Consider the following 16,956-nt stretch of genomic DNA (forward strand, 5'->3'; position numbering starts at 1 on the left):
TCTAGAGAAGTCATTTACAAAGTGTGTAATCTTGGAAGTATTTTTTAATACTGGATTGCACATTCTAAAAACATTTTTTACTTCTAAATGGTACAATCTGAAAGTCATATTTTTGCATAAAATAAAAAAAATTTAGATTACATAATTCATAATTATTTTTTACTTGCAACCTAAAAACTTTTTTTACTTATGAATTGTAGTTTTAAAAGTCATTTTTTACATTAATATTTTTTTTTCAAATTGTACAATTCAAAACTCATTTTTCCAAAAAAAAAAATTAGACTGTCACATTCAATAATATTCCAAATTATACAATCCAAAAATCCAAAAATATTTGACTCTGAAAATTGTGTAACTCAAAATTGCATTTCATACCCAATCTGAAAGGTTTTTTATGCAAAGAAAGATTTACAAATTGCACAATCCAAAACATTTTCTTCCTTATCAATCACAACACATAAACAAGAGTAGCGTCGATGGCAAGGAGGCAGCAGCAACAAGGGTACAATTTAGTCTTTTAACACATAGAAAGAGGCAAAGATATATGAAGGTGCAGGAAGAAAGTCTGAACAACATCGTAGTAATCCACCAAGGAAACCAAGACAATCCCAACAAGCACAAAGTTGTTATTGACATGAAACTTGAAGGAGGTAAAGAAGTTTTTAAACTTTTCTTTTTTACTTTTTCAATTTCTTTTCATTTAAAAAACTTCTATTCACAGATCTTTCTTTTCTTCTCCAATCTATTTAATTCCTCTCTACCTAACAGAAAATTTGAAATATCAACAATGAGAATCTTTTCAATAATTTCATCTAATATTTTCTGTCATCATCTATTCCTTTTTGGCCACCAAACTGACATTGCTTCGTTGGTCACACAACAGTCAGACTACTACTACTTGCATGTGCAGATCATCTTAGAAAAATTCCCATCGCACTTGTTCCATAAACCAAAATCTTGCAATATTCATTCAACATTTTAACTATATCTGCATGCCATTTAGAAAATGACGAGTTTATATATACACAAGCAACGGGGAATAAAAAAACAAACAGAATGCCTACATGAAGTATATATTCTCGAATTCAATGGCTGATTTTGATTACTGAATCAGGGAGGAAAGAGTCAATTTCGGTCCAAGAAACCCAAGTTGGGTCAGTAACCTGAAATCAGTCAATTACACAATTAATCACTACAGTTGAACAATCTTAATACATTAATAGACGACAGTGTGGTTATTATATCAAGAGCTTAGTATTTATCATTAATCAAGGCATAAAACTAATATCAATAAAATGAATGGTGGAAAATTAGGACAATGGAAAGTTGTTTAATTTAATTGTCATAAACTTCAAAAATTTCAAGTCTGTTGAGATAACATTAAATCACCACATCCAAATTTTGCTTTGAAATTCAGAGTTCTATCATGGTTTTGTTCTTAAAATGTACCTTGAAAGATTAAGATAAGAAAGTGTATTTATATTGTCTTTGGCCTTAACTACTAAATAATGTGGAACTATATCTCATTACTAACAAGCTTGGAAGATTCTTTTTATATATTAAGACATATTGTTTAAACTTAAAATAAGTGTATATGAAATAAGCAACTTTCAAAAAAAATAACTTATTTAATAAGCAGATAAAATTTGATTTTTAAAGAAGCAAAAAATCTGCTTATTTTATTAAAAAAGAAAATTTAAAAATAAACAAACAAACAAATCGTCCATTGTAGTTAGTGATCTAAATGAAATTGCAAACAGTTGATCACATTATCACACAAATACAGCTCTCCATCTATGGTTTCTCAAAACCGACCAAATCATGGGAGATGCGGATATTATTTTACCAAAATGGGGCATCTATAAACTATAGTCAAATGTTGAAGGAAAACAACTTCCCCTTCGCTACGTGTTTGTGTTACAACTAAGTGCTACTGTAAGACTAATCCATTAGATGGTTGAGCCTCATCACTTCAATACCATACCAACTCTTATTTCATTAAATTTAGACCTCCTCACATTATCATCTCTTAACATTCATAGAGAAAGTCACTGAGACATTCACTTGGGATTGGTGAGATGAAAGGGTTGGATATTATGAGATGCTTAAATCTCACATCAAATAGTATCAAATGTTTGATGAAATATTTGTGTTTAATTCTCGCTACTTTATAAGTAGCTTTTAGCCAGTAGGTTCCACTAGTGCTTGGGTGTTTATTAGATTCTCAAGATTTTAATCACATCAAGTCTTTTATTCACTCAGTTTAGGACTGCTAACAGCTACATATTTAAAAATCCAAAAATTGAGAATGAGGTTGTGGCTAAAGTGATTCCAAGGAATGAACTTCAATATATCAGGTCATTTGTGTGAAATCCCATTATCAAAGGCAGCAGTAGCAAAATAGCAGACAACACAATGCCAGATTTTTTAAGACAGTAAATACTGGCTTATTAAGAATAAAACTTATATACTGTACTAACGTGACAACTGATGTTATTCTCTTATCAAATTTGAAGCCTCATCTTGGTAATATATAATGTATTTATGAAAATGAAAATTTCCAAAGTGAATCTCCAAATATGATTGAAAAACAACATCAACTGTACAAATAATAGTACAGTATGCAAGTTTCGTCCCCTTATTAATAGAATGCAAACAACAGGTGCAACTTCATCCACAATTCAAAAAAGAAAAGATGCAGAAATATTGACACAAAAACAAGAACAAAATTTATAACCAGCGATTTGGATACTGACTCATACAATACCCAGCAATGCTGCTTTCAGTACTGGCGTGCATTTCGGTTGAGCAATCCTTGAAAAGATAAATAAAGATCTTTGTTATCTGACCCAAATATCTCATCTGCTTTTCTTAAAGTTTCCTAAAAGAACACAGAACAAGTGGAGCAATGATTACTTGGAAAAGTTTCAGTTCCAAATCCAACACTACAAATATTCAATATTTATTTACCTCCCGTGTTTGCTTCTGAGCATTTAATTCCTTTATGTTGGCAAGGAATGCACTGAACTGCTCATATGAAAGACGACTCCTGAAAAGGTGATACATTGAATCAACTAACTAAACTTCTAAAATAAATTGAGTCATAGTTTACATAGACATGGAGAAAGAATTCACCTGGCCTGACGAAAAAACTCCTTTCCATCAATCTTTGGAGTACGACCTAAACAATTTTTTACACATAAGTAAACTACTGAGAATATCGAAATACTGAAACACATTGAAGAAACACCAGGCGCTCTAATGCTTCAGATGGAACAAAGCCCTAACCAGCGGCATAAGATGGATAACATTTTAATCAAGAACTGCAGTAAGAGGTCTAAGAGCAAAGAAATATGACAAGCTTCAAGGACCAGAATTAGCGAGATGGGACAACAAATCAGTTAACAACGACAAATCATATAAACCTGGAAGTGCTCGTCCCCGAGGTGGAGAATTTGCTGCTGATGACTGCTGACTAGATGGATACCATGAAGAGAGAGATGCACGCCCATCATATGGAAGTTTGGTCGGAGAGGTGGCACCAGAAGTTTGCTTGGGTGATCCAGCAGCAGAATACCCTCTAGGAGACCCAGCCGTTGAAATCACCTTTGGAGTTCCAGTTGGTGTAAGACGTGGTGTGATATATGGGGTCAAAGAAAACCTTTGCCCTGAATACCTGGAAGCTATAGGAGCAAAAAGACAAGAACAAAAGGGAATTACCATGCCTGTAAATATTAAACATTTTTTTCCAGTTAAATTCAATTGTTTTAGATCAAAAGTCCAAATTCTTAATTTTCCAGTACAAAAGTTTATTTCAACGTTTTTGGTTTGATTAAGTAATATAACTTTCAGTCTTCACTATACAAGAACTTTAAATAAGCATGCCAAGGATGACAAATAATACTCAAGGAAGTGGAAGATAATTCATTTCCCAATGCTATATATTGACTATTAAAGTTAACTTTCATACATAATTTCACACGAATGATATAATACCTATATCAAGAAATAGTGTTAGTTGATTATAATAATTGAGCAACAACATTATCATGTTTGAAATCAATGATCTCTGGAAAATTCATCTACCTTCATCATTTGTTTTACCAACATCTGCAGGGCCGTTGTATGAATGATGTACCGTATAACCATCATCATCTGCAAGCAATACGTAAAAGAAATGCAAGTAAAATAACTTTCAACAAGCACTTTTATAACAATTCACATCACCAGGAAGAGATACGTGCAAAATTGATAATTAAATAATCAATGAGGTAGGGACTAGAGAGTACCCTTATCAGGATATGCCTTTGGAACTGATTGATCACAGGTTCCAATATCTATGGTTTCAGCAGCATGCTGTAACAAGAGCAAAGACTTTGTTTAGGAAATAATAATAATACAGGTCATTTTCAGCAACAAAAGCAAATGTAATCATTATAACTTATAAGTATAGCTAGATATACTGAAGCCTTACCGATGCATTGTCATCAGTTAGCGACTGCATCAGTTGTTTTTTAAAAGTCTCCAACTAGAACATAGAACAAAAGAAAAGATGTCAGATCTACATAAAAGTAGGCGGGAAGATTTAAAGTAATATCATTTTGACAATCTAGTCAAACATATGTGCTCTTACAATGAAAAATATGCATGCAGTAAAATAAAATAAATGCAATTTTGTATATACATGGAAACATACTTACCCACACCAATCATTGAGTTTGAAATCATGACATAAAGAAAAGGATATATTAAGCCTATTAGTGAATAAAAAAAATGTACAAACTCTCCTCCTTAAAGCTACTTTAATTACACTTTTCTTCCTTCTGTTAAGAAAATTGCACTCCTCTCCTTCAAGTTTACAATTCATTTCTTCTCCTTAAGTCCTAAAATCAGTAACATAGTATTCAAAATTAGTTGTCCATGCATGATATTGAAATTAGTGGAGAGCAGAGAAATGACCGTGGAAGTCATTGAAATTAGTGTAGCCCAAAAACGTGATTTTAAGTTTGAGAATATCCGAGGTGCCCCCCATAGCAAAGTCATGGAATTATTTTTAAATTTTGGAGTTTCTTAGTGTGGAAAACATGTGTAGGTAGTAAACAATAATTACGGAATTACTTTTCTTGATCTCAGAAACAATACATTGGTAATTAAAGGAAAAATGAAATCCTAATAAAAGGAAATAAATCTCTAGACATAAAGACTCTAAATCTGGAGTAAATAAACTCCTAATCCCAATGCCTTTAGGGATTTCTTACAAACAAATCTATATTTATTATCCAATTAATCTATATTTATTGTACAGTAAATGTGCAATATTTACATCCATATTTCAACACCCCTCTCAAGCTGAGGAATAAAATGTCCTCCATTCCCAGCTTGGTCAGCCACCTATTGCTTGGACAAAATGTATGGCATGCATACTAAACCTCCTATTTTTTCTGTAATGAAGTGTTGAATCTATTTCTATATGCTTTGTTCAATCATGCTAAGTGGGGGATTATGTGCAATGTCTATTGCTGACTTATTACCACGATAGAGCTCCATGGGTCCCTCCAAATTAATCTTCACATAGCCCTTGTGCCATGGACCTGAATTCTGATTCAGCATATGATGTTATGTTGCCACCACATTCTGTTTTTTGCTTCTCCATTTCACCAAGTTCCCACCTAGGAAAGTACTATCTCCAGTCTTCTATCAACAAGAGAACCTACATAATCTGGCATCAGTGTAGGCTTGAAGTGTTAGGCTTCCATTTCTTTTGAACAGTGTTTCCTTTCCAGGGCTACCCTTCAAGTAATGTAGAATTCTATAAGCAGCTTGAAGATGAGATTCCTTCAGTTGGTGCATAAACTGACTAATGACACTCACTGAATGAGCAATGTCCGGTTGTTTGTGAGCCAAATATATTAATTTTCCAACCAGTCTCTGATACATCTTTTTGTCTGCTGTTGATTCCTCTTCTGCCTTACATAACTTGAGATTAGGATCCATTGGAGTTGAATCTTGTCTGCACCCAATTTTCCCAGTTTCTGCCAACAAATCAGTTGTTGCTGAATCTTGGAAAATTATAGCTACTCCAACACACCCCCTCATGTCGAGGAATGAATATCTCGAGTGTGGGATTAGATATTTATGGACGGTCTAACAAGAGCCCAACAACAGTGGCATAATATAAACCATGGGGATCACCACTTTGGTTGTGGTAGACCAATTAATCAAGTATGCTCATGTTATCTTGTTGGCACATCCTTATCCAGCCAAAGTTTTATGGCCCTTATGAAGTGATGGAAAGGATAAGTCCTGCAGGATACAAACTGAAATTGCCTGAAGGGAGTGAAGAGCATCTGGTATTCCATGTCTCTACTGAGAGATTCTTGTCAATTGGAAGCACCAACCAGCCTGTGAAAATTCACGGGAATTCATTGGATGAGTTCCAGGAGGAATTACCAGAATTTCACCTTGAGGACAAGATGGATTTTGAAGGATGAAGAGTAAATGTGGACCTAAAGACCTAGTGTAACTAAAGTTTATGTGAGAAGGTCTAAGAAGGAAAGGGTGCAGGACAGTGGGCAGCACCATACCTAATTATAACGAAAAGCACAAATATTTAAAATAATTGCCAAGGGCAGTTGTGAAGTAGGAGGTAGCTAAAGTAAATGTGTGGGTATCATGGGGAAGATATGAGAGTATATGTGGAGGATAGAAAGAGGCAGATGGGTATGGGGAAAATTAGTTATGACTTGTGGGAGAGACTAGGCACTCTTTAATTGTCTAGAACTTGCAGTTTATTCTGCAATTTCTCACTGTAAGAGAATACAAGAATTTGAAATCACACTGATTCAGAACAGAACTTTCCTAAATTAATCCAAGAAATGTTCTGTTTTTAACTTCGTCTAGTGGTACCTATCAGAGTGTAAGCTAAAGAGTGAGTTTGTTAAACATATGGGATGAGCTGGCAGTTTGTTATGTCCGTTTCATTGAATGGATTGAGAGAATATTCAAGCTGTTGGATAGTCATAAAAGGAATGGAGATAAAAAATGGAGGAGATAGTTTGTTGGTGGGCTAGACCCTAAGGGTGGACAGGGAACTTACCTCAGAGGAGCCATAGGCACCGGGCATTGTATGCATTTCTCTCAATATCAGTATATTAAAATTCTGCGCTTGAGTTTTTTAGATATTTGTGCAATTTTTCTGGTTTCCTAACAGTATGCAACACATAATGATACGATTGGAACAAAATATTGAGGCAGGTAAAATCACAACAAAGAAGTTAATATTGCTTAACTATTTTCTTGATTGATAACTTGAAACAAACGCCCAATAACATTTCACTATCTCACCAAAATGTAAAACATAGGAAGGGATTAGGAAACTGAGCATGGTTCTAGCACAAACAATGGCAGCAGCTGAAAATTTCTGAAGAGCATAGGCAGGGCGGATATACATACAGAAAATAAATAAAGTTAAAACGACAAAATCAAATAAATATTCACCTTGGCAAAGTCTCGACTCAGCTTCTTCACCGTTGCTGCCAATTGGTCTCTTTCCTTCGTAAGCTTTATCTAAAACCAAAAGGCAGAAGACATAATCACTCACCATCAACTCTAAATAACACTATCTTGTTAACTTGTGCAAAATATTCAAACACATAAATTCTCTCTAAGCAAGAGCGTCAATGCCAAGCTTCTCATTCATCCTCTCTTCTCCTCACCTTATATTTAGTTCCTTAAAAATATATTATCCGACATCAATTACTAAAGACTCACACTAGAAAATAAATCATTTTTCCCTTTCATTGCAAACAACCAAACACAACAATTTATGATAACCAACCAGCACCAACAATCAACAATAACCATCCCACATCCACTACATCCCTTCCCCATTTTCATCCGCCTCCACTCTTCTCAATGCTTATCTCACGCGAGTACAAAAGAAGCCAATTTTACAAAATGGATAATCATCATTGTCAATCAGGCACAGGCATGCCAACAGAATAGTCTTCTGAAATAATCATTTTTGTCTCAAAATCAAAATCGCTACAACATATAATCTCCCATGTTTAACCCAGTCAGTCTTTTAAAAACCAAAAACTAATTCTTTAAATTTAATCAGTACACACCCAATTCAAGTAAAATCAATTTTTTATTCTTTGCTGATAAAAAAAAAGTAAAATCAATTTTCATATCAACAGCTGGTTCAACACTAAATATCAGTCACACTGATTTCCTCTCTCAAGCTTTTACAAAGTCTACATTTGGAAGAGCTTATTTAAACTCACCTTAGGACATAGCATACTGACTTGTAAAAGCATTTGAGAGAAAATATACAAAATAGGTGATAATTCATAAAAGTTGTTTTCAGTTTCCCTTTAATAAATAAGGTGATTTTTATGTTCATGAACACGGTCAACGCAGCATCCCAAAACCGACAACCAAAAAAAAATAGAGGTTTATATATGTATTAAGACCCTAATTATGTGCATAATCATTTGTAATTAACTTTTTTTAAAAAAGAAGGAACATGCGAAGTGAGAAGGGATAAGAAGGCAACGTTTTCGTTGAGGGCGTTGTTGAGGGTGGATTCGGACTGGTGGCAAGCGCGGGTGAGAGAGGAGAGGCGTTCTTCGAGGTCGAGGATGATTCGGTCCTTCTCTTGAAGCTTGTGGCGGAGGCGAGAGGAGTCGGATTCGAGAGCAGAGACACGGGAGGCGATGGCCATGGAGGTTATCTTGCGAGCGAGATCGAGCTGCTGGTAGGGGTCGGTTGGGATGACGGTGAGAATCTCGTCGGGGAGGTCGAAATCCACCGCATTGCTCACTGAACCCGTGCTCTGCGACATGCCACTCAACCCTCGCCACCACGATTCCAGAGAAAGGGTTTCGTTGAGGTTGTTGCAGAGGTGGGAATCAACGAGAGAGGGAAAACTATAATATTCTCAATTCATTCATATTATTATTATTATTATTATTATTATTCCATTTCTTTCTTCCTTATTTCCTCATTCTTACTTTTTTTTAATAATAATCATTTTTAAAAATTGAAATAGTTATTAAAAAGTAAAATTATTTAATTACCAAAAGCATATATCTTTTCATCATACAGATTTGTCAAAAAAATAAAACTGTGTAATTAGAAAATGTTAATACTTATAAGAAGCGTGTTCTTTCAATATAACGCGCGTTATTTTATTTTAATATATTTAACATATATTAAATTTCAATATTTTATATTAATTTTAATTTTATATATATTTTAAATTAAATAGTTCGTGTTTTGCTATTCCAAAGCGACACCCATTACATTATTTCTTAAATATAACTATTTTTCTGCTTTTGCATTATATTAATATAATTGTGTTCCATTTTTTAATATTAAATTTATAAATTTTGCTAAAAATAAATAAAATAATTTATATATATTGATTATTACAATATGTTTTTGACCTTAAAAATAAACTGAATTTTTTTTTCTTACCACAGTATTAATATATTGGAGATTTTACTCTTTTATTATCACTAAGTTTTTATTTTTACGTTTTATAATCAAATCTTAAATTTCTGAACATTTTATTACTTGAATTGAATTTTTGTAAATAAAATAAAGTGATTTTTCAATCACTTTTATTCTTGGGTTGAAATAATATAATACAAAATTTCAATTTCTCCTATTTTTGTTTGCATTTTCATAATATATTTATTTTAATAGTAACGCGTCTCAATGTTGTGACGAGAGATTAAAATATTTATTTTATTTTGAATTTTGAAAAGTGGAAAAATTTAAATTTAAAATTTAAAAATAATATAAGACAGCTGGTGTCTTTTTCTTTGGATGGGTTACTTGCGGGTTTTGTGCTTTTCTTGTGTCCTTGTCTTCGTTTTAATTTTGAATTGTTTCCCTCCAAAATGTGCTTTTTTTTTTTGTTAATTTCCCTATTTTTATGAATTAATTCAAACTTCAAATATAACCGCCATTTTTTTTCTTTCAAAAAATAATGTTTATTATCCCTGTTGGTTTTTTTCCTAAATTTTGTTTTTTCTTATTTTTTATTTTTAAATATATATATAAACTTAATTATATTTTAATATCACGAACATTCTCTTGTTCCATGGTAACTTTATTTCGTGAGGATAACTGGTAAATTTTATAACATACCTGCTTTATTATTTTAATAATTTAAATTTCAATAAAAAAATCTAACATTTTTAAAACTTTTAAAACTTTAATAAAACTTTATGACAATTTTAAATTGTTTCAAATGAATTAATTTATTAATTTGGGTTTTAATATTTAGTTTCTCTCTTTTTTTATTTTTTCATCATCTTCTTTTTTTTGTTACTCCCTATTCTTTTACTTGGTGAATTTTATCTTGTAAACATGATTTGCCCTATTTTGGTTTGTTCCTGTACGAGTGTAATTTTACAATTGGGTCTGGAAAATATTTAATTTATATAATATTTATCGCATTTAAAATAATTTTTTAAAACTAAATATTGGATATAAGATTTGATCATGTCTAACTAATTATTTTTATTATACTATTATTTTATTTTTAAATTATTAAATAATAAATATAAGATTATTTGTGATGTCGTACAAATATCTAAAATTTATTTAAATACAAAGTTCTCATATTAATATATAAATATACACATACTTTAATTGATAGAAACATTTTAGAGTTTGAAGAAAATATATGTTCAAACGGTCTCTTGTTTCAATTTTAGTATGCCTAAAAAAATGTGATGATTGAGGAACTTTTACCACACCTTGTACTATTGGAGAATTAATAATTGGTAATGCTTTGTTGGATTGGGAACATCTATTATGTAGGAATGAGAGAGGTTGCATGCAGCATGAATTCAAATCATGAATGGAAACATCTAAAAAAACAATGTCTAACACACTAAGAAAAAAAGAAAAGTGAAATAGAATTTTATAGTGGTTCATCCTAACTTTTAGACTATGGTTTCTATTGGCCCATGATTTTCAAAGACGCGTGGAAGATCTCATTTACATGTGAGCAATGTCAAAGATCATGAGTTGTTATCTCTCGTAGGCAACAAATGCCCCAACAACCTATATTGTTCTATGAAGTTTTTTATGTGTGGGGTATTGATTTTATGGGAAAGTTGCAATCGTACAAACTAAAGGAAATTCCTCTAGAGGCATACGAAAACTTTAAGTTTTGTAAAGAGAAGACCAAAAATCTTCATGATCAGTTCATTGTTAGGAAAAAGTTTGTTTAGGTCATAAATTTTGTTGTTTAATTCTAAATTGAAGTTTATGCCTTGCCATTTGTCACGTTGGGTTGGACCCTTTTTGGTTACTCATGTTTATCCATATGATGTTGTGGAGTAAATCATTCCGACCTCTAACAAGACATTCAAAGTCAATGGTTACCATATAAAGTCTTTTCATGAGAATCCTCCTCTTTTGGATGAGATGGTTAAATAATTTGATATGCAAATTCCTATCTATCCTCACACTTGACAAAGGACTCTTTCTTCTTCCCTTTTATTATTTCATTGTTTCTTTTGATATTTGATTTATTTGTTTTTACGTTAAGGACAATGTATAGTTGAAGTTTTACGTTAAGGACAATGTATAGTTGAAGTGTGGGGAGAAGAATCATAGTTTTAGTCTTTTGTTTTTTTGTTTTTGTCTTTGTTTCATTTATTAGAGTTTTTTTTTGCTTATGCTAAAATAAAAATAAATCTGTTTTCTAGGATTGTTTATGGATGACCTTGTTCATAACTATTGAAAAATTTGGTTTCTTGATCTTTGTTGTATGTATTTCCTTAAAATTGATAAATAAGTGGGTTTTATTTGAAGTTTTATTATAAAAATGCCCCTTGTGAGATTGTGAGATTTATCGCTTGAACGTCTAACAAACCATCCAATGGATCGTCCAATGGACTGTCTGATGTTCTTTTTAGTATGTTTTCACTCATTTTTACCTATACTATAAAACTTGAGTTGATTCTTTATTTTGTAACTGTGTTTTACATGTATGAATTGATATGATTGAGACATTCTTTGTTTAAGATACTAGACATATTTGTTAGAATTATAGGCCTTAAACAAGAAGGGGGTGAATTGTTTATGAAAGATTTTCGTAACTATTGAAGGTAGATTGAAAGACAATGAAGAATCAATTAATTAGAAATCAGTTCAGCCAATTAGAAAACTGTTTTTAATTTGATTGCAGAAAATCAACTGCTCGGTGGTTTATACCAGCAGTGTTGAAAATCAAAGCAAAGGCAATTTTAAAGAGAATAAGGATAGAGAGATTAACACAAAATGTTGATATTAGTTCACTCTTTACTAAGAGCTACATCCAATCCTCAACAACCATTGAGAATTCACTAAGTAATCAAACATTGATTACAAACAAAACACCAAAGTGATGATGATCTTGAACCCTTCAATAACACACACCACCGTTGGCAAACAACACAATGTTTTCATAACAACCTCTGAAACTGCACAACACCAATTCACATAGAATTACAGCGATCACAAGAGAAAGGAATAGAGTACACCTGGGTGTAAACTAAGATTAAAGCACAGTGAATACAAGAAAAACTTATTCTACACTTGAGAATGATCCAAAGCTCTTTGAAATCTTGACAATCCGATTTGAATGATTTCTCTTAGTTAGTTTTTTAACCAGAAGCGTAAAACAACTTATTTAAACTGCAACAGATGGTCAAAGCATTTAATTCAAGAACCAAAATCAGTTTTAATCATTTAAAATAGATTAAAGTCACTTAACAGAATTTTGTTAAGGTTTTTAGAAAATCAATCGATTGAAAACACGAATCAATCGATTGAATTGGTTTGACATCAAAGTTAAACAAAGTCAAGTTTTTTCAAATCCTTTTCAAAATACACTAAGTGTAAAACAACCGGTTGAATCGACATTTCAACAGGTTGAATTTTCACTTTCTTTAGAAAACATATCTTTTCAAAAGGATTAAGATTCATTAAATCTTGGATCATCACAAGAAGTGGATTTGGAGACATCAAAGCACCTTGTTCAACAATATTAGCCTATCTCTTCATAGATATTATACTTCTTAGCCCCTTTAAGCCTATAGTCTTTTTCTTGTTTTTAACTCTCACTATAAGCCTTTAAATCAGGATTGTACTTACGTCTTGTAATTACATAACATGAATAATGAATATAAAATTTCTTTTTAACCACTATAAAAGGATATATATATATATATATATATATATATATATAAAATAAGTAAAGCTCTACGTACGCGAAAAGAAAAACATTACTTGTGCATGATTAAATTGTCGCATATGGATCATATTGTAGTAAGGAAGAGGATGTAAAAAGATTTAGTCAACTTTAATACTTCATCAATTCATGTACTGAGGAGATAATTTAGTCCTTCTAGTTCACACATAAAAGAAAAATAATTGTGAGAGTCCAGAAAAAAAAGAAGTACTAGAGACAGAGACCATAAAACAATCCAAGCCTAATGATAATAATAATTTTAACAGAAGGATTGATTAAATTTTTGCTTCCTTCAAAATTAGTTGATATATAACATTAGGATCTTGATGTTTTTTAATACTAATATCTCTTGATGTTCTCCATGGGTAGAGGCACAAAACTAACAATGTGATGTAGACGAAAGTGAACAATGAAAAATGAGGAGAGAGAAAACGATGTGAGGAAAATTTATTACGTTGCATGCATTAAACGTGGCCATGCAATTGTTTATATTCAGAGAGAAGAAACAAAATATTGCGACATTGGGTTGGCCCAATTGTAAGGACCAAACCACCAACCCCCCTTCCCCCCTCAAACTAGTGGGTGAATAATCATAACACCAAGCTTGAAAATAAGCCTATGAAAAGCTTTACTATTGAGAGGCTTCGTGAGAATGTCTGCAGGTTGATTGATTGTGCTTATGGGAAGCAAATGAAAGAGACCTTGTTAAATTTTCTCTCTTATCGCATGACAATCAATGTCTATGTGCTTGATTCTTTCATGGAAGCTATTATTCTGGGTTATGTATCTCGCAAACTGGCTGTCGCATAAGAGGCTTGTGCAATAACACAAAGATCATCAAGCAAGTAGTTGAGCCATTGAATTTTAGAGCAAGTAGATGTTAAAGCTCGATACTCTGCCTTAGAAGAAGACCTTGATATTGTGCTCTGCTTTTTGGTTCTCCGTGATATCAAGGATTTTCCAAGGTAGATGTAGAACCCCATAGTGGATCCGCGAGTGATGGCACAAGAAGCCTAATCAAAATCGCTTAAAGCTTTAATTTGAATATCGATATTCTTAGGATATAATATACCTTGCCCAAGTGAGGATTTTATGTATCTAAGAATTATTTGAACAACTTGGTGATGAAGCTTTGATGGAGCCTAAACGAGCTGATTGAGGAACTGCATCGAGAAGATGATATCAAGTATGGTGTTGACCAAATATAGTAATCTTACAATGATTCTTCGATATCGAGATGCATATTGTATAGAAAAATCTTGATCAAAAAGTTTGTCATTCTTCTTAACCATGGGTGTGATAGCAGGTTTTGCACCCAACATAAAATATCAAGAGCATATTTCCTTTTACATACGTGTCTTCCCTCTTTAGTTCTAGCAATCTCTAATCCTAGAAAAAACTTTAAATGTCCTAAGTCCTTTATTTTGAAGGTTGCATTTAAAAATCTTTTAATAGTTTCTATGTCTTTCATATTATTTCCAATAATAAATATATCATCCACGTATATAAGAAGTGAAATGAAAGATGTTTCATATTTTCTAATGAAGTGAGAATTGTCTACTTTAGATTGAATGAAGTTAATAGTGTGACGAAAATATGTTAGTTTGTCATACCATTGCTTACTTGCCTGTTTTAGACCATATAGAGATTTGGTTAAATGACAATCTTGGTAATTTTTTGTTATGGTGATCACTATGCCAAAACACGTTATTCACTTCAAGTTGTTCCAGGTCTCAATCCATGACGGCTACTACAACTAAGATGATGTGTATGGTAGTAAGTCTTGCCACAAGTGAGTAAGTGTCCATATAATTGATGCTTTCATGTTGTGTGTAGCCCTTTGCTACGAGTATGGCTTTGTATCTCTCGATCTTTCCATCTACCTTATGTTTGATTTTGTAAACCCATTTGCAGCCGATCAATATCTTGTTGTGGGGAAGATTCATTACTTCCCAGGTTTTGTTGGGTTTAAGAGTTTTTATTTTTCGTAGCCTCCATCCATTTAGGATGTTGTTTGGCCTCCTCATAACATTGGGGCTCAGTTTGAGAAGAAATCGACAAAGTGTATTTTAATTGACTTGTTTATAACCTTTTATAAGACATAATTGAATCGAGAGGGTAGCATACTTTTCTGTTGCTTTTCAGTTTTCCATCATATGGTGATATAATGAGTTGATGATGGTAGTCTTCTAGAAATGTTGGTGTTTTATTGATTCTGGTAGAACGTCTCAATCCTTCTTGTTCATCATGATTCCTACCTTCGCCTTGCATAGGAGCATCATCGTACACTTATTTTGTGAAGTTATCATCTTTTTACATAATAATTTGATCATCTTTATCATGTAGTTTACAAAAAGAAAGATTCATAGAAAACTAACATCCCTAAATTTTTACCCATATATATAATAAAATAAAAGTAAAACAAACACTATCTACTTAACATATGAATATAAAACAAATATCCCTCTTCATAGGGATTTTAATATATACATCAAAAGTTTTAAAAACAAACATAGCATTCAAATTAAAACTATCACATCCTCCAGCTGCTCACTTAGGAGCTCTATTACCTGCAATCTCATCTGCTCCCGTGTACAACACGATCATCACAAATAAAGAAACAAACTCAAACAAATAACAAGGTAAGCTAGCTATAACAAAATTTTCTATATAATTTAAATTTCAAATTAATACACAAAATACATAAATTCTCATTCAATTTCTCAAACATTCCACAGAACCATCAAGTGTCTATCAACAAATTTCAATATTCATCTTTCTCATGTCAGTCATCTACTGACTCACAACCATACACATTGACTCTACTTCCGGAAGACTTGTGCGTTGACTTAAACTCAGAGATCTGCACCTGTCATACTATCTCATTGTGAAATCCACACAGCTATGCGCTTAAATAATCTCAATATCATCTCTTTCCTAGTATGACATGGTTAATTCATATAACAGGTGAAGTTAATTATCTTTCAAACAACTTACCCATTCATATGAACCTCCTTCGACTCTCACCACCTGAATAACTTCATCTATATGATTCGATTATCTCAGGAGAGTCAGGATATCTCCTTCTAGACGAATCCCTAGTCAATGCACATCCTAAACAATCTTAACACGGTATTTTCTTTCCTGAAAATACTATGTCTTGATTAAAATTCATATTCTGACTCTCACAATATCCAAATCACACTATCAAATCATACTAAAGTTTAGAATTTCCAAATCACACAACAATTTATTCACTAATCATATAAATATTTTAAACTTTTCTAAACAATTCAATTATATCTAAAAATTCACTTAAACACATAATTAAGTTCCAAATATATGCTTTCTAAATCAATCATCATCTAAAATCAAACAACCACTTCTCATCAAACATCTCATTTAAGTAATTCAACAAAATATTCACAAACATTTCAACTCATTTATATTATCATTCAAACATTTTAAATTTTCAAACACAAACAATTTCAACAACTTATTCACCTTAAAATCAATATAAAATATTCAGAATTAACCATTTCAATCAATATATTACTTTACTTTTCAAAAGAGACAATTCTGCAAGTAGAAATTTGAACTGGTGACCATGTCACTCCCACATCCAGATCTTCTAACCTAGGGTTCTATATAAAATATAAAAACTAGCTTCCCTTACATGTATAAAATATATGTACTTG

At 32.1% G+C, this 16,956-nt stretch overlaps 1 protein-coding gene across 3 annotated transcripts; it reads right to left on the reverse strand.

The window, feature by feature from the left end:
* Positions 1-945: 945 nt before the first annotated feature.
* LOC137823418 (uncharacterized protein At4g15545) lies at positions 946-8,947 on the reverse strand. Of its 3 annotated transcripts, none has more exons than XM_068628540.2 (10): positions 8,558-8,947; positions 7,498-7,566; positions 4,475-4,528; positions 4,290-4,356; positions 4,087-4,155; positions 3,426-3,683; positions 3,136-3,181; positions 2,971-3,049; positions 2,757-2,881; positions 946-1,163 (listed from the first exon to the last, which is right to left on the reverse strand). In XM_068628540.2, the coding sequence occupies exons 1-9, from the start codon at positions 8,843-8,845 to the stop codon at positions 2,783-2,785; spliced, it is 1,029 nt and encodes a 342-aa protein (XP_068484641.1). In that variant the 5' UTR covers positions 8,846-8,947; the 3' UTR covers positions 946-1,163; positions 2,757-2,782. The 3 variants fall into 3 exon arrangements, with proteins under 3 accessions (XP_068484641.1, XP_068484655.1, XP_068484650.1); XM_068628554.2 differs by having other exon boundaries at positions 2,768-2,881; positions 8,558-8,943; XM_068628549.2 differs by having other exon boundaries at positions 2,763-2,881; positions 8,558-8,940.
* Between the last annotated feature and the right edge of the window lie 8,009 nt (positions 8,948-16,956).

Source organism: Phaseolus vulgaris, chromosome 11 (assembly GCF_051622355.1).
Source record: "Phaseolus vulgaris cultivar YP4 chromosome 11, ASM5162235v1, whole genome shotgun sequence".
Classification (NCBI taxonomy): Eukaryota; Viridiplantae; Streptophyta; class Magnoliopsida; order Fabales; family Fabaceae; genus Phaseolus; species Phaseolus vulgaris.

Bases quoted from the DNA above. Each gene is read 5' to 3' on its own strand.
- LOC137823418 (XM_068628540.2), bottom strand. From the start codon at position 8,845: ATGTCGCAGAGCACGGGTTCAGTGAGCAATGCGGTGGATTTCGACCTC. The intron at 4,156-4,289 runs GTACTCTCTAGT...TATTGCTTGCAG, and splicing joins AAAGGCATATCCTGATAAGG to ATGATGATGGTTATACGGTA. The intron at 3,684-4,086 runs GTAGATGAATTT...TTGCTCCTATAG, and splicing joins TGGTAAAACAAATGATGAAG to CTTCCAGGTATTCAGGGCAA.